Here is a 19,342-nt window from a genome sequence, read left to right on the forward strand (position 1 = left end):
CAAAGTGTTTACCAAGGTGTCGCAGTGGTGCTCTGTTTTCTGTTTGGATTAGATTTTATTATAATAACATTCATATTGCATGAGTAACTCCATAATATTTATCCTCAGAGAGGACAGTATTTTGTAAACTTTTGCTGTGTGCTTTGATACCTATAGAAGTTTAGATAAGGGCAAGAAGACAATTCTATTCTATTAAAAAGTAACAGCAATTTTGTCTCTGTAGCTCATCTCCCATGTAATGGCCAAATGCCACTTTGTTCTTCCAACCACTCTCTCCAACCGCAACATGTAAAGCAAAGTTTGGGGTTAATAATTATGGTTTATTAGACCAAATTACGTAACTGATGGGGGGGAAGAAAACCAAACAACAGCAGCAGAGCTTCCAGGTCCATGGATCCTTCTTGGGGTCACAAATAAAAGCAGCAAGAGACAGACCTGGGCCTTTTGAGTTCTCTTGGGAAGCGCACGGGTACCAACAGGGACAGAACAGGGAAAAGGCTGATTTTCCTCCTCCTAATAGCTACAAACTGTTAGGTCAGATGAAGCTGTTTCATGAAGTCACACCCAAGGAATACTGTCAGCATTTCAGTTTTCTTGGACAGAAGTTTTGGATCAGAAGCTTTATTTATTTCTTTTTAAAAACAGACCCACCTATTAATTTCCATAACAACTGTGTGCTCTGTACTCATCTCCCAGTCAGTTATTTCTGCCAGTTTGAATATCTTGACACTAAGATAACATCTGTGCTTCTTGACTAAATATTTAGAACCCAAGCCTTGCGACTGATTTCACGTTCTGCTGAGCAGGATGTGCCCTTTCTAGGCCATGGCCAAGGAGATGCCGGCGGCGGTTACGGACCCCGAGTTCAGCAGCTTAGAACCTGACACAGATTAAGAGACATCCATGGGAAGGAGTGAGGGCAGGTTAGTAAAACAGAGACACTAAGACTATAAATGCTTTATAAACAGTAAGAACAGTCTACTACCCAGCTACAGCAGAGCAATCTTGAACTGGAGATGCCAAAAACCCCATGTTTGATCCTGAATATAATTTTGCACGCCATACAATGTCTTAGAATCCAAATTATCCCAGTGATTATCCGAATCGCAAGGTTCTACTATTGTGGTTCATTAATCTTTTCAGAAATGTTGTTACATTCTCATGTGCTATGACATCATGTACAAAAAAAAATCAGACAAAAAGTCAATCGAAAATAAAAATGAAATCATCTTTCTCTTACCTACACCGTCTCCCTAGGAGGGGGGAGGAAAACCGCGTGCAAACCGAGTTCAAAAAGAAGTGTCCTTGCAAAAACTGATAACGCACCAACTAACGATGGAACTGGAACCAATGGGTTTGTAGTTGGATGAGATCATGTGGCATTAGCAACAATGTGACTGATTCTTCAGAGACAGCTGAAATGGGATAAAACATCTTCAGACAGACCTGAGTCCCACAGGACAGACCTTCTTTGTTCATGGCCCTCGACCGAGAGCCAGGGAATCCAGAAGCCATTCCCTGGGGTGTTTTACTTCAGCTTGCAAAAAGGTTTTATTTCAAGTTACAAAATAACTATCTCTCTTCCCAAGTGTAAATAGAATGAAGTAATGCCATATGGTCCAAAAGTTGCTATAGCAGGTTTCAATCAAAACATAAAAACATAAATAAGAAACAGTTTTCCTGAACACTTGTCTCTGGGTCCAAGAACGCTAGCTGTCCTTGCTGAGGGCTCTCTCCTCTCTGCTCAAGTTGTAACCCAGAAACTGCTATCTGGAAAAAAATACCAAGTACATCCTCCTTTTCCGTGATCTCAAATCTGCAACCACGATGCATCCCAAGTGTTCCATTTCCAAAGCTACGAGTTTTGGACAGGTCCCTAACGACCACGGTTATCTTTGTTCCCAAAGCAGCAGAGATAGTCAATAACTGAAAATGCAAAAATGAAAATAATTCCAGCCACCACAGGCAAACACTGGTTATGATTTTCAAAGCTAAGAAACAAGTCAAAATTGCATCACAATGTAATTTTTGCATCTGTTAATGTTGAAAACACAGTGACTGACTGACCACAAGGGCAAGATGCTATATTCATATGCTTTAGCAAACATTCTGATTTTATTATGTAATTTGGTTTGGTCTTAAAAGTACACGGATGTCAAATATTGTATCTTCAAATCCCTGCAAACACACGAACAAACCGTCCTCCTACGACTACTGAACTGCGAAGTGCCAGCCTAAGAGACTTTAGAACGTGAGGAGACTTAAATATGAAGTCATAGCCATAATTATTTTGTTCTCGTGTTGCATGTTAAACAGGAAATATAGAAAAAAAATAGAGAGGATGTAAACTTCTAATAGCAGGGTCAAGATGATCAACAGCTCTCAGGTTTGTTGTGGTCACCATGTAAGTTCTGGGGAGGCTCTTTGGAAGACATGGGGCTATACAGGATGGGGAAAAACCACACAGACCTTTCCAGAGCAAGAAGGAACGAGAGAGAACTCACAGGGATTTGTGGGAGTGGGATCAATAATTCATCTGTCCTTTCAAAAGCCTTTGTAGCTTCTGTTTGATGCAAACTAGAAGCTGTTAGAGCAACGTAAAGAGCAGCACAGCACGATCCGGTGACGGCCTCATGTTGGAGATAAATGTTTAAATCCAATGAAATGTGCGGCCATGGTGGTGCGAATCAAACTGGCACGGCTGACGGGACAGCTTCATGAAAGCAGAGCTGTCTAATAAAGATCGGAATGCACTTTGTATCTGGAACAGAAGAGCAGGTATGTTATTACATACCGTTCTCTGGAATTCGGTGGGTTTGTGTTTGTACATTTACAGACTACCTGCTTCTGTTGCTTCTGCTCATAACTGCTTCCTCTGCGTTAAAATAAAGGATATCTACCCTCTCAAAGTGATCACAGCTTTACCACAATAAGAATCTATGTGTTTAGTGAGTTCAGGAAGTTACATTTATTTTCAGCCACGCTATCTCACAGCAGATGTGCGCTAAAACGCGTCGCCGCAGGATATATTAACCACAGCGCACCAAGGAGCCAAACGGCTGAACTAAGAAGCTCCAGAGCCCTTTTGGCAGTGGTGCAGCGTCCCTGCTGGCTGGGAGAGCCCATCATACGTGCTGTCCTCGCACATCCCGACAGACACCATAACCATAACAAAGCAACAGGTGCTTTGCAAAGCGCAGGCCGTGCCCTGCAGCTCTCCACTTGGTTCACTGCTACCCACCCTACGAGCACCTTTTCTTCCCCTGAGTTACACAGACAGCTACGCTACATCTACAATATAATTATGATTCAGATGTTATTTCCCCAAGATGCAGCAGCTTGGGCGGTGGAAGAAAGTTTGGTTTGGCGGTGGGGTTGGAGATTGGGTGTTTTTAATCATTGCCTGCCCCCATGTTTTCGCACCATCGGCAACATTTGAGCTGCAAAATTGTCTGAATTAATCAGCTTCTGATCTGACATTTGTCAGAATCGCAATATCCACACACCCTCTGTAAGGTCCAATCAAAAAATCACATTAGCCAGTTTTTACGTTTGCATCCAGACTATCAGAAAGCAGTTTCAAGTGAGATATCGCCAGTTTTCAAAAATAATGGTAACAGAGAGGAACCCACATAAGAAATTAATACAAAGAGACATATTTCTTGCAAAAAGAGAAAACAGAAAGGAGGAAGAATCTTTGGCCCTGATGAATCTGTCCTGATTCCATTCCTGGTGCTTAGAGATGAGATGAGCAGCTCTCATCAGGACTTGTCCAACTCAGCAGGAAAATGTCACCAAACAGCAAGCTGTAAAATGACATCAGAAATATCGTACCATGGCTCTCATCCCCTGCCTAACCCCACAGAAACACACCGTACCAATCCGGTTTTGCCTTCTGACCATGATACATCCACGTACAGATTTCATTGTACGTACATTTTGTCAGCAAATGGGCTCAAGAGTCGGACAGTGTTCGGAAAGAAAAGTTACTCAGGTTTTATCCTGGTAATCCCTGAGCTTTAAGGATCGTGGACAAAAATAATAAGCCAGCAGTGTGTTTATTGACAGCTTCAGACTCCTAATTGGGAATTCTTTTCTGATTTTCGTATGGCCACATGGAACATGAAGGTGATCTCAGAGACAGCTCTGTCTGCCACCATAACCTCAGCTCCACTGTTCTAGACCTTTCTCCTCCAGTAATTAACAGCAGCTGGGCTTGGGGTGACCAACACTAGCACCTCATTCAACAGTCCACATCACACAAGAAAAGGTGAATGAAACTCAATATCCCCCCTAGTATCCACCAGTGAAAAAAGGCAACAATACTAAAGAAATACTCCTAAGAGATAACATATCTGCTTACAGTTTTTAAGATTCTGGTATGATCATTTTGTTCATTATTTTCCCATATGTGAACACACCCCAATATCAAAGCCCACAGTTTCTTTCCTACTGTATTCAGTTCCGATAGGACAAGGATCACATCTTGTTTGTGAAGCCGGGTGGAAGTTTGTAACGGTCCTTTTCAGGAAGCGTGCATCTGGTTTTTAAACTTGTTCCTTCCTAAACTTGCTAAAGTTGGCCCAAAAATGTACCAGGAAATAAGTGGAGGATGAAGGGGGTGGGGAAAGAAACTTTAAAGCCACCTTGGCTTAATTAAATGTCTCAGGGTTACTTGTTCCTGTGCCGCAGCCCCAGCACCTCACACCTGGGGGGGAACTGTCTCCTCTAATTGGCAGCCTGCAATTAATTAATGAAGTGGAACCAGTACACGCTTGAATGCAGCAGAAAAGCAAACAGGGCAAGCAGCATCGGAAAACATTGCTGCTTTCTTTAATACTCTTACTGCTAGAAAATGCGGGAAGGGATGGAGTAAAGGTGAACGCCAGTGATGGAGCAGACGCCAGCGCCTCTCGCGGTCGTTGTACCACGGGGGTCTCTCGGCTGCTGAGTCACTACCTGAACACACAGGTACAGTAATGAGTTATCCCTAATAAACAACCACCTTTGACATTTTTAGTCTTTTTCGTCTTATTTCAACCAATCTGTCTGAAGCTGTAAGATTGGTGTGGTTGTTACAACCCGTGCCAGCTGGAGCCTCTCGGAATCACCATTTCGGCTGCTAACTCGGCTGGGAAGCCGGGCTCACCGCCCCGCGACAGGAGCGGCGTTCCTGCCCCTTCTCCGCCAGCTCGTGGTGTTCAGCACAAGCTGCCTTCCCAGACGTGAGGCCAGATATTCAACTGCTGCATTGGAAAGAACAATCTTGGGAGGGGTATAGACTGAAAAACAGCCTGTTATTTTTGGAGCTTTTCCTTCCATTTCTTTTTGTTGTTAAGTAAGAGCAGATCTTATAGAATATCTCTAGTACCCTGAAACAGTTTCAGTGCAAGTCTTTTTTTTTCCTTTAATGTCGAATGTTAGAGAATTTCTGCTGTATGTTCCGGATTGTTTCTCTTGAATGAAGTCTTCCTCCTAAAGTGTTAAGTAAACCGCTCTACCAAAATGGTTTTCCTCTTCCAAATACCCTACAGGTTTCTCATACTCTTGCTGTAAAGCAGGGAAGCATGCCTCCTACTTCAGCAAGGAGAACTCAAACCAGGTGAAAAATGACACGGTGCAGGATGGGAGTCGTACCTGGCAAATTTGTTCTAAATTTGTAGCTTCTGTTTCAGACCTTTAAGTGGTTCTTTTCTTCCTAAAGATCTCAGTGGATTTCCCCCGGCAGCAGTTTGATGGGATGTCCATCAGGAACGGCTCCTACCAGCACTTGTTCTCCTCTGACGCGGGTCCCTCAGCCGCTCTGCACGGGAGCCCTGATGTTTGCTTCTAAACAGATTGTACAGTTCAATAAAAGCAACCTTTTCCATACCAGGAACCGACAATAACTGAGAACAATGAACAGTTCCTTATCAGCTCCTGGAATCCCCACGGACAAGACCTACTCTTTCCATACAGAAGCTCCCGTATGGCAGAGCTATAACATTTTCGCTTTGCTGACGATCCTTTAACAGAAGAAAGATGAATGTTGTCATTAATGATTTCTTCCCACTTCCATTTCCTATTTCTTTACCCGATGGGAAATTTTAACTCCCTTCTTTGGCATTATGTTTAAGAAGGGGAAGTTGTGCAGTCCCCAGCGAAGCACGGCCCGGCTGCATTACCTGTTGGCAGTCCCTGCGCACGCAGGAGCGGTGGCACCAGGCCCCGCCAGCCCTTCCTTCCTCACTTGCACCGTCTGCATTTTGGAGCGACCGCACACAACCGATGAAAAGAAAAAACAAACCCAAAAGCTGCTGAATGCACCAATTCTTTGCCTCTTAACTCAGGTCGCTAAGGAGAAACCAGAGGATGAGAGGTCTACCAGTAAATCCACCCAGTACTTGTGTATTGAAAACATTGTGGTCTGTTTAATGTTAAGAGCTGCTTTTCGAGTTGCCCTCATCCGTATCTCTCACTTGTAGAGGTTTATTAGCCTACTTAGAACAGCAAACGCCACAAGAGGAAGATATTTTGAAGAGCACTACAAGTGGCAAATGTGAGCAAATTTATTGAGCAAGAGATTCATCATTGCTTAACTCATGCATGAAAAATAATTACTCCATTGAAACTACTTATGTTTTCTGCTAATGTCAACAAAGACCACTATAAGACAGATGACAACTGCAAGGATCACAGTGTAGATATACTATTGCTACTAAAGAAACTATTTTGGAAAGAAGGCATCTCATTTAATAGAAAGGAACACTTGTTCTTCCTATTCACAGACATAGAAAAGAAAGGAGGAAGTCTCCTCTCCCTCCCTGGAAGCCATGGGGCAAATTCTTTTTCCCGAGGCACCACAGCATCTTCACTTCCTGAGGACTGAAGGTGCAGGTGGTGCCCGATTCTATTGGTCTTTCCTGCCCTTCCCCTGCCCCATAAAAACAATAATAATTACTAAATTCAAAATGCAAGGTAGAGGAATGATGGCCTACCATGGTAACAAAGGGGTCACATTATCCTCAGCTGCCTCTTTGGCCCACTAGTTTATTTTGGAACTTCGGTAAATGTAAAATAAAGTGCTGGTTGACCATGACATTTTAAACGCTGGGTGCAGAAAAAGCAAGTGACAGGTCCCGGCTAGGAAATGTCCTGATAGACAGAGATCAGTGCTCACTGTTACCTCAGCCACGCTCTAATGGCTCTCAGATTTATTTTTCCTTCTTCTTACTATATAATGTGGAACACCATGGCATTGACTTCACACAGTAAACTGATTTTCACAAATCCATATAGAATTACTTCCTGGGTCTGCTTTTAATTTGCTTCTTTCTCAGCTACACATCCTACATTGAACGATCACCTCAACTACAGCAGGTTCTGACGTTCTGCAGGCAAAGCAAGCTCAGTCTGCCACAGCATAAAAGAGTAACGGAATAATAGTTTCCATTTTAATAATATTTTGTGTACTCCCTTAAATTTGACAAATGACTTAGTTTCACCGAGGAAAAATAAGCTCATCAGCATTTTACAACCAGGGAAAACAAGCCACAGAATGGGTGATGTGCGAAGTTCACATGAGAAATGTGTGTCGTGACCACAAATAGTCTTGTAACTCCAGACAGGCACAAACAGCCTCCACAGAGACACGGGGGCAAATCCATTATCTATAAACTGTTAAAAACTTCATGGGAGCAAAAAAGCTGCTTTAACTGGCCAGAGTTTGTAATCCCGTAGCAAACACGTCTTGGGACAGCACAATGGCCAAGGTGCGTGGGTTCGGAGCGAACCTCCCGCAGCGCGCAGGAAGTCTCTGCTGTTCTCAGAAGTGATGGTACAAAAGAACAAAGTCAGAAATTAACTGCTTCAGGTGTAAGCAAGAAACACCAGAACATGAACTCACTCTCCCAGAAATCGCACAATGCACGCAATGGGTAACACAAGGCATACACAACATGTATTCCAGTACAACACTCAGATAAATCTCATCTTTGTGCCCCCAGAATTGACTCATTTGGCTTAATTAAGAAGCAACTATGAAGCTTTCATAACAAAGATAAGAAAAACTTCATCCATCTACTCCGCACTACCCATAAATACCTTCAGCACTTAACGAGTAATTAGTAAAGAGTGAAGGGGTACAGCAAACACAAGGAGCAGGCTCCCCAAGGAGCACACTTTGCCCCTTCTCAAGTCCCAGCCTGTTGACATCCCATCATGTCCACTCACGACCACCTTCTAGACCCAACAATAGACACATTAGACAAAAAGAGCTGATTTGGATACTGACAGATCTCACACAAAGAGATCCAGAGAGTAATAAATAAGAGCACATGGCTACAAAAACTTGCAACTTGCCTTTGTTAATATTTTCGCACCATCAGGGATCCTGTTCTCTGGCTGAAATCAAAGGTTTCTGGAAGAAATCCCACCAACGTCAAAGGAAGAAGAAATGTACTGCCAGCTTCTCCCCCTCCAGCGAAGGGCTTGCATTTGTTTCATTAATTATTGCACTACAATTGATCTAATTTACTTCCAAAGCTCTTCACTGATGTTTACAAGCAATGCAAAGAGCACCAAAACTCTTTACCAAGGTTATATATTTAAGCCTCGACTGCCATGTGCGGTGTAAGGCAATGTCCGAGAGTGGTTTGAGTGGGAAAATCTGAGTGGTGACAGCCGCAGAGAAGCTCCTGTAGAAGCAGCAGAGGCTTCTAGAAAATATGTCGAAATATTGTGATGAGAAATGTCTTTATTATTGAATTCAAGCACTGAGACTGATGGATGGGACAAACGCCCTCCCAAGGCCTGTCCTAAACCCGGCGATGTTACAGAGACGCACCAGGGTATAGTATTTATGTACAAAGTTAATTTCCTCTTACAATCGGTCGCTTCTGGAGGTAAAGCCAAATGTATCTGGCATTACAGAGATTTATGGGGACTTAAAATATCCAGCCCTGCTAATTCAATGAAAGCCTGACCTGAGTTCCACTCGAGTCCTCAGTAAACCCTGGACTACGTCAAACTCTCCCAGCAGTTATTACTGGAAGACGAACGGGCCATCCTTCCCTATTCGAAGGAATCATTACAGATTTGCATCGAGAGTTTAACGTAACTTGGAAAACCTCGACACTGACTCAGTGGCTCACACAGAGCCTTCATTTTTCTTACAAATTCTGCCTGCATAGTCCATATTATAGATTCAACATAAAATACAGTTACCAGTGATGAAGTATAAAATTTAATTTTAGGAACTGTATTGAATTATATAATATTTATCACTATAGAGCTAATGTCAGTTTTTCTTTTGACCTCCGAATAAACCAGCCAAACTCCAATAACTTTTGTTTCTTGATCCATTTTCATTATGAAAATGTAACTACATCTCTGCAAATCTTCATCGAGCCACTCACCACACACGTTTCTTAATGGATATCCAACTTAGAGCTGTCATTAACGTCTGGCTAATTTCTGTTCACAAACACTGCTGATTTTGCCCTGTTGGAAATAAGCATACATCAGGCCTGATTCTGTAACCCATTGAAACTGAATTTAAACTTCAGTTGTCGTTTTCTCTTATGGAGGAATATCATAAAGAAAAATGGCATCATGGCATCAAGAAAGTAACATTCAATTTGCCAAACTCCTATTTTGGCATATTTGTATAGACAGATTTGTACTGAAGGTGTCCAACTTCATCACGTTTGCCATCTCCACAGAATAATCAAGAGACTTGCTGGAACAATGAGACCAATTCTGAGAAGCTGTTCAGGTAAATGAGGAGTAACTGTATTGCAACACTACAGAGAAAGTCTGAGATCGCCCCAGAACGCCGGAAGAAAAAAGAATGCAGTGGTTTATACATTTTTCCAATAGAGCACTTGTAGGGCTTGTTCAATGAGAAATTGCGAGAGAAGAAAATAACAAAACATGGCCTTAAAATAAATGACATTACTCGAAATAATAGCCAACAGCAGACAGTGTCTAGTCCATAACAATCATATGATGGATTAATAATGGATTAAGAAGAGTCACTTTATAATAAAGCCTGAATCCAGATGGAGCACTGACCGTCTACATGGCAGAGCAATATTAAAGAGTCATGAATAATTCAAACATTGTCTACATCTTACTGGAGGCCTTTCCACTACGAACATGCAAGGGACCAGAGTTTATAGAAATAAAAAGACCCAGATACAATATATATTTTAATTATCTCACCACTGATAAGCTGGTGTAGAAGTAATCCTCTCTAAGCTTTTCAAAGCTAGCTCGCTATACCTTAGCAATCAACTATTATTGAGTTTATAATTAAGTTTAATTAGGTCAAAGAATGTTTCAGTTACACTGACTCTCGAATACACAGCAAATGTTCACTAAGCACTAAAAGCAATCAAAATTAATGAACTCTGATCTAGTGTATGCAAATGTAGGTAACATTTTGTTTGTATTTTATATTGGGGTGTATTTTATTAACTTGCAAGTCGACAGATGAGCAGCAAGAGTTCTCCAGTTCAAAACACACTCATCAGTGACCATTTGGAAGGATTTTATTTTCAGTAGTGATAACTGCTCTATGTAACTAAAATAAATAAGGCTTCTGAGGTTTTGCATATGGAATTTTACCTTCTTTATGGAAGTGTTTTACTTGTCTAGTTCATCATGTATTTGTTGTATGTTCCTTCTCAATATAACAAGGAAACAAAAGCAACTTGTAGGAGTAATTTTGCACACAGCTGACTGCAGAGAACGGCACGCCATGGGCCTGTTTCTTCTTCCAAACAGGATTTTGCTTAAATAAGTATTATTTTATTCTGAAAAGTGTAAGTTTTATATTAGGTTTTACCAGCTTTTTACTGTGAACACCTCCCGTGTTACTTATGATTTAATGGAGACTCATGAGGCTCATGGTCTCATCTATCACAGTGACTCCAAGTCCTTTGCAGTTGCCCTTTGCAGTAGCCACTCAACAGACCTTCTTTTAACTACCCTGCTGGGTACAGAAAACTCTCCCGATAACCCTGTCCATCACCGCTTTGCTTGGTGTGATATACTGACTATGTGGAACAGTCCACATTCCCAAAGAGCACTCGGCATACAGACTATAGCGGATACACGCTGTTTCCAAGAAAGGCAGGGAGAGAAGTGGCTTCAAATTGAAATGCAAAGGCCCGAGCCAGGCTGAGCAGCACAAACCCCTGCACGTCTCCCATGGGGCACAGACTGAACACCCACGTTTCACAGTTCAAATATCAGAAAAGAACCGAAGTGGCAGCAGCAACAAAGAGGGAAAACACGGGCAGAAAAATCTGGAAACAGCTCAGTATTTAAGGAGAGATGTAGTGTCTGCACAAGGAGCAACGGAGAACTGTAGAGCTCCAGGAAGGTGTTCCAAATGCAAAAAAGTACTTTGCTGTCTCTGTTTCTCTGTCCCAAGTCTCCGAGCTATAAAAGGGCATCTATGAAATCTGAACTTTGTGTAAGTCATGTTAATTACCTCCTGTCTGTAAACTGACACGCATATGCAAATCCCTCTAGAACATATCACCACTTTAAGAGCACAAGAGTGAAACGTGCCACAGCCTGAGTTAAGTGTATAGACTGAACACAAGGCAAACGTTCTGGTGAAGGCAATATGAACAAAAGCGTGTTGGGTAATACGCATATTCTCACTTAAATACAGACTTCAGAGTGCAGTGGCCTCACGTATTCACGCACTCAGCCTTCACAGTCTGCTGGCCACATCTGTCACAAGTTATCACAAACTATTTGACATTGAGGGGATTTACAAATCCACTTCTTGGCAATAAAATGAGCCAAGACCAACCAGCCAGTTTAATAAGCCAGTTTATCAACTCCTGAAGCATCAATACCAGTGCAGACCGCTAAACAAACACAAAGAGCATTTAACATGCTCAGGTTACCAGTCCTTGTCCTGAGTCAGCAATTCTCCAACCGGCATTTCCTGAGAAAGGAAATTCTGTCTGTATGACGGACTCCCCTGGAAAAGACAGGTGTGCCTGGCAACGGGCAGGCGTAATAAAAAGTACAATCTATTTTTATAAAACCATTGTAGACAGATTATGAAACTGGCAGGAGACCCATATGTACGTTGCTTTCCAAGGTATGAAGCAGCTCCAGTCTTTAGGTAGTTAACCCTCTCTTTCCCATCCCCACTGTCCCCTGGAAAAGGTGATGGACGGATGCATTCGCACACATTGGGAACTTCAGGCATGGTAAGAGACTGGCAGAGCTTTCCACCGCTGAGCAGGAAGCAGCAGCACACCTGTGTGCACAGCGGTGACCACAGAGGGTGACCACCAGCACAGGGACAGCTGGGTGACACCAGCACAGGGACAACCAGGTAACACTAGCAGCCAGGTGATGGCCAGCGCAGCAACAGCCAATGTGGTGATGGCCAGCACAGTGACCGCCAGGTGACAGCAGCAGCCAGGTGATGGCCAGCATGGTGACAGCCAGGTGACACCAGCAGCCAGGTGATGGCCAGCACAAGGACAGCCAGGTGACACCAGCAGCCAGGTGATGGCCAGCACAGTGACGGCCAGGTGACACCAGCAGACAGGTGATGGCCAGCATGGTGACAGCCAGGTGACAGCCAGCAGCAGCCAGGTGATGGCCAGCACCGGGACAGCCAGGTGACACCAGCAGCCAGGTGACAGCAGCAGCCAGGTGACAGCAGCAGCCAGGTGATGGCAGCGCCTCCTCCCCACAGCAGCAGAGGGAGCCGGGCAGGAGTCGTTCACCTAATTACAGACACCAGGACATCCGCTGCACAGGGAAGTCTAACGTGCTTATTTGTTAAATACGCATGCCGTTTAATAAAAAATAACCTATTTTATTGCAGAGCCTGAGAGATTTATTATCTGTAAAAATTTAATAACATATAATTATCCCAGTTAGGAGCTGAATTCATAATAGGGAACACATGCATTCAAATTTTTCTATTCTTAGGCACTGCCCTGGAAGACGAAGGCTTTGTGGAGGATATTACAGATAAGCAATTTGGCCTGTCTTTTCCAAGACATAAGAGACTTGCTAGGCAAAGGAACCCGAACATTTATTTACATTATGCTAAAACCCAAAGGCTCCAACTAAGCGTAGTGCCCTCGCTATGTCATTTCAAAACTGTCATTGCTTGGAAGACAAAAAGATACTGTGTTGGGCTAATTAAAGTCATCTGTGAGCGGCTGTGACTCAGGCTAAGGATGCTGCAGGAAGCGTGTGAGAGCAGAGCACACACCCAGCGATACACACACAGTTTACTCTCCCGGACTCCAGAAGTACGCCAGCCAAAGGATTTCTTCAAAGGAATGGTTTCACACAGTCTAATTGTTTGGAATGTCAATGAATGGCTCTCTAAGAGCAGACCCAAGCCAACAAAAGACATCACTCTCTCCAGTACAAACAGCATCTTGTAGCGCATCTCCCTTTTCTTGTCCTTTTTAATCACACACAGAACAAAATGCTTCTACAGATAAATATTCAGCCACGGACTGCTGGATTCCAACTGTCCCCTCCACGCTGCAACATCCCACGGTGCAGCTACAAGGCTCTAATATTTCCTACTGATACGAGATACTGAGAACTTCAGGAGCAGGTATTCCACCTCGTGCATCCTCAGCACTGTCTTTATCATTATCTGTCAGCAAAATACGATGCGGAAAGAAGAACAAATGTTTATTTGCCATGTGCAGAAGGCTCCCAAAGGTGACAGTCCTCCTTTACCAGGATGATTATAATCTAATTGGCAGGAACACGACCGATTGGAAAATGCGTAATTCTTCCTGCCCACTTGTTTTAATGTCAACAGCTCCCGGGTTTGCCGGGCACACCTGAACCATCACCTGAAGCCAACAGAACCAAGGGTGTTGTTCTGAGGTCACATGCCGGGCTGATTTTCCAAACCAAAGGCGCTTTCCCTCTTGAAGGAACTCACCCTGACAGTTTAAATCTCTCACAGCCGGAGGCCAACTCGCCTTAACACCCATTATTATCACTGAGGAAGCAAAGCTTCGCGCGCTGAACAGGAAACTGCAGCGTTGGAATGCAGGAGAGGGCAGGGTAAAGTACGTTTCAAAGACACAAGACGTATATTCTGGTCGGCTTTACGGCATATGATAGAAACAGTCTGTTTGTAGGGAAAAGTACACACAAAACCTGCACTATTTCTATAAAACGTATTTGCTGATGGTTTCTTCACATCTGACGTGTGACAGAACAGCATGGCTGGAGGTAACGTAGCACACGCAGGTCACACAACTGTATTAATATCGCATTACACAGCTTCACACGAGCATTAACCACCAACATCACTGAAACAAGATCTCTCATACGGCTGTGCAATGGGATAAAAGGCCTGGTTTTAAATCCTGCACTCACAATGCCCTTTCATCCTGATAATTATTTACTAAGAAGAAATTCACTGCTCTACAATCAACTGTCATCCTGACTGCTTGTTTTTATCATTAAAGGTTTTACCACAGAGAAATGAAAAGCAGTAATATTTCAAATTTATTTTTTTAGTAATAAGCAGAACAAGTTATTCATGTTAGGGATGAAAACAGCTGAAAAGATGAATGGGTTTGTTTCAGAGGAATAGAAAATGACTCACGCTCGTATCCAGGCTGCAGATACTGATCGTGTCTTCATCTCGAGTGCTCTGCTTTCGCTTCTTCTAGAAAACAAAATGAAAAGAAAAGGTCAGGTTTGAGTACCAACTACCACTGGTCTGATCCTGAAACGCGTATAAGGTCATACATACACATACATATATATCTGTATATACATAACTACTTTCTCTCATCAGCATTATAATCACCATGCATGTGAAGATCAGCTGATTCTCACAAGTTCAAAAGGTAATTATTAGCACATCAGGAAATTAATGTTTCTCTTGTTTTGCTCACAGAGAGTTAGGTTCACTTCAATTAAGAAACGAGTAATTACTGCAGACTGTAAAATGTACTTTGGCACTTGCCATTCATTTTTATAACCAACGAAACTGCCAGAAGCAGAAGCTTGTGTTTTGTGTCGAAAGCCTGTACACAGGGTTTTCAAAGCACACATTCAGCAACCAAGTGCAGTTCCCAGACAGTCAGTATTACACAGCAAGGCTAACAGGTGAAATGTACCGCAGTACTCATTAACTTATATTTCTATTTTTCAAACCTAATGAGACTTCTGTAGATACAAACACACGTGTCCTTTAGCTTTCCTCAAAAAACTATATATTGATTCTATTAAATCACCACTGAGTCCTGACTTTGCACACAAGAAATGACAAAACTAAGAGGTACCGTCCGCCCGGCCGCCGGACACAGGTCAGACAGGACAAAGATGTTCAGATTTGGGTTCAGATCTCTACCGGAGAAGGGTCAATTGAAGCGGGTATGGACCAGCTACACTGCAATCTGTACGGACGGTCATTCTGGTTGACAGGTAGGAGCTTAAAAGTAAATTCCAAAACAGTCAATATAGTAACAAAATAAAAGGTATTATACTCAATACACAGGTCAAAATGGAAAAAAAAAGAGTCTTGAAATACTATGAATTTTGGAACTATTAAAAAAGTTTTCTATAACGGAATAGAAGCAATTTCATTGTTAACAGTGTGGCAAATGACCACACACAACAAATAGGTAGCTGCTTTGTTAAATAACTGATTAAAATACTCTTACTGGTGGTCATGCGGCTACAGATCTAACAAGGAATGTGGCATTTCCAACACCGGCCAACGCTAATGAAGGGGTTTGAGAGTAGAAATTACATCATGTGAAGGACCAGCCGGCCAGGCCGCGGGATTAACGGGAACGGGAAGGAGCCGGGACGTCCTGTCGCTGGACAAGGAACGTTATACAACAACCCCGGGGGCTTTGCCTGCAGCACTCACAACAGGCACACGGGCCTGAACACCGAGGTGTCGGGGACAAAGCAGCGGCCAAGGGACAGTGTCCAAGGCAAGGCCATGGGGACAAAGCACAGCACAAAATGCAGTTAGGAATAAACACTAACGTGGTCTTATTTAGAGACAACCTCTGCAGTTATATAACTAAATCTCAACACACTCACGGGGCACAAATCAACATCGACCGCGATGTACAAACCAAAAGGGAGGAAAAGACGGGTAAACGGTAGGAAAAGCAATTCCATACTGAATGCCTGGGACAGCCTCCACAAAGGAGATACCTTATACTTTACTGTGCTAACCAAAGGATGACTTCTCACTTTCTCACTACTATTGCTATCTGGAAGTTTGCAAGTATTACACTACTTACATTCTCTGTCATTTTGCCTCAGCAGCTATCCAAGACAAGTCATTTCACTAAAATTGTTAAATATCATCAGCCACTGCAACTTTCTAAGAGTTTCAAGGGTTATAATCATTGTACTGGCGGGGGGGGGGGGGGGGTAGAGAGGGAAGGGGAGACACCATGGCAAAAAAGAATTCCAATAATTTAGCTACCAAATATATTTCTTTGCCCCTAATAAGTGGATTAGAAGCAGAAGATTGCAGCAGATAGTGCAGGCAGCATAAGGTGCTCGTTAAATTAATCTCTGCTCTTGGCGAGGATCTTTTGCCCAAAGGAATTACAAGTCCTGTCTCGGTTGCCATAGCACAACACAACCGACCTCGGAATCTCTCGCATTCCAGAAAATCACAATACTTGGAGACCTTACAAAAGGTGCACGTGTCTGCGTGAAAACCGTTCACCAGCTGCACGTGTTAACAGCTGCTCCGAACAGGGATGTGGTTTCTGACTGACCACACGGATGCATGGAATATGTACCTCTAGACTGAAAACTGTTTGGGAATAAAATAAGATAAAAATAAATACTTAACCCCCCCAAGCCCAGCGGAATCCCCAGAGCACGAGGCCTGGGTGGACAGCAAGCTGGAATCCTGGTCCGTGTTTGTGCTGGTGTTGCCCTGAAGGCTGCGATGACATCTGTGCTTATAGAGACAGAACATTTCCTGGCCCTACCACAGCAGGAAAGAGCTGTGCTCAATAATCATCTCACAGGAGATGAGAAAGTAAGATATCCAATTATGTATTAAAGCACTGATTTAATTAAAGGAATTAGAGCGGTAAGACATTGTTATAGGAAGGCTGGATTAACATCCTCTCTCCATCACAGGCTTTTAGTTATCAATACCAGAGATTTCTGTTTTACCACCTGGGAGATGAAATGCAAAGATGCACAAAAATAGCTTGATAAAAAAACCCCATCCTGTGATGGGGAAGGAAATGGTTTTCAGAAGAAGTGCTGCGTTTTGCTGTATCATCCATCCATCCTAATTGCTCAGAAATGTGTCTGCACAGACTGGCATCGAAGTGAAGAGCAGTCCCAGACAATGTGTGTGCACGGGCACACGGAGTCCTTAAACCTTCCAAGTCACAGACAGACCCATTTCACAACACAACACAAAACAACTTACTTTCTAAGCCCTTTTTTCATACAGATATCTATTTAACGAATGAGGATCAATTCATTCTACTACAACAGACTTTCTCACCCCCTCAAAACAAGTCCAAACTAAAGAAAAATTAAAAACCATTTAATTGTTATTTCAAATTCTTTTCATATGAAAATGCAAAAAAGCTAAAATATTTCAGAATAGAAAGTAGGCATTTTTGTCTTCCTAGTACAACAGGGGGAAATTTTTACTAAACGCTTCAACATTTTTCTCACTGGCTGTTATCACTCAGTTAACAAAATATGCCTTGGATCCAGCTTAAATCGGGCATAAAATTACTAGGTAAAGGATTAATAACCTTCTATCTTTAGATTAGTTGAATAATCACTGATGTAACATTTCCTGCCGTGGATGGTGGGATAGAACCTGATATAAACCGAGCAAGCAGCCGGCAGGGGGGGCAAGAAGAGGCAGCAGTGGTGTCCCATTCCCCATTCTCCATTCCCCATTCCCCAGCCCCAAGCAGGCGAAACCTCACACAGAATTACCCATTTTCCACCTCACCACACTGCTGTTGCGCTGACATTCAAGCATCTGAGATGAAATGAAGGTACAGATCCAAAAACACCCAAAAGCCTTTGGCCTGGCTGGTATACGGCTCAGTCCAGGGCACATGAACCACATAAGCGTCTCTGCCTGCACTAACCAGCCATGGGCAGACAACAGCATCTCAGAGCAACCCTTCCCAGGGCATGGCGCCTCTTTCCAGCTGAAAGATGCAACATACATGCTTTTTGGGACCGGAACCGCAGAATACTGAATTCTAACACAAAACTCTTGAAGAGAACAGAAGTTGTTACCCTGCATTCTAATATCGCAGTTCTTTATGTTGGCAAAAAAAAGAATTTGCTTAAGCTCTAAAGAGAACCAAAAATTCCTTAGTGTTGCAATACAACCCATTTCTGTATATATTTCCGCTGCCCTCTACTGTTCAGAATATCAAAGACGTTACTGGTTTCTTTTTCTCAAGACCGACTCTGGCACCAAGTTTGTGGCTCCTGCTTCCCGCTCGGTTTGGCCGGCGGGTCCGTTGTGTCTTGGTGGCAGTAAAAGAACTTGGTTGTTCTTGATGTGCCAAGCAAACCAAACAAATGAAAAACCCGTTTCTGCCTTGAGTCTGTTCCAGCGCAGCAGCCAAGTCTGCGATGGGGAGAGGTCACGGGTGGCACTGGTGGCTCTGTCACTGACACACGGGTATCGGCACTCGGGAGGAGTCGCCCCCAGCTCCACCAGACACAGAGCTCCTTTTACTCTCCTCCGAGCACAGGGAACAAGCTTTATTTCTACAGTGCTTATTGTGATGGATTGGAGATTTTCCGGTCAACGTTAATATAAAATGAATACTGAAGTGAACAATGAAATTAAAGTTATATTCGACGTGTTTAACAGGAACAACAGGAAATGGGTGTGCATGGACGGGATGCTGTACGGACAAGGATCGGCAGAGCTTTGTTTGAGGACTGGTATTTATTCTGTCTTTATTTAACCTTCTTCCTTCCCCTTTTCAGAAGACAGGGGAGAGTAATCTAGCATTAAACATGCTCAAACTTTTTCACAGTTTACTATAAAGCCTGAATCAAATTCAGACAAATAAGTTAGATACTTTTATTTGTTTCTCCATAGGAGCTCTTTTATACATAAATGAACAGCAATCTTTATTATATGATCCTTTCTCAGTCAGAACTTGAAGACTGCTATACATATTATGCTTTTAATTAACACTTACAGCCAATATCTAAGAATTCTAAATTCACTGACCATATAAATAAAACCTAAGACGCAATTTAAAAGAGTCTATACGCTATTTAGATGCATTTTCTGTTCTTCCCACAAACACTTCTCAGCTGGGGTCTGTCAGATCCA

The 19,342-nt window shown here is 42.9% G+C and overlaps 1 protein-coding gene across 4 annotated transcripts in view; it reads right to left on the reverse strand.

Annotated features, from left to right (window-relative positions):
* Positions 1 to 19,342, reverse strand: part of ARHGEF3 (Rho guanine nucleotide exchange factor 3) — an 84,008-nt gene that overhangs the window by 27,262 nt on the left and 37,404 nt on the right. For all 4 annotated transcript variants that reach the window (XM_065845424.2, XM_065845422.2, XM_071812899.1 and 1 more), the window contains one exon: positions 14,615 to 14,677. In XM_065845424.2, the coding sequence (XP_065701496.1) occupies positions 14,615 to 14,677 (63 nt within the window). The remainder of the gene's footprint in view (positions 1 to 14,614; positions 14,678 to 19,342) is intronic.

Source organism: Patagioenas fasciata, chromosome 10, assembly GCF_037038585.1.
Source record: "Patagioenas fasciata isolate bPatFas1 chromosome 10, bPatFas1.hap1, whole genome shotgun sequence".
NCBI lineage: Eukaryota > Metazoa > Chordata > Aves > Columbiformes > Columbidae > Patagioenas > Patagioenas fasciata.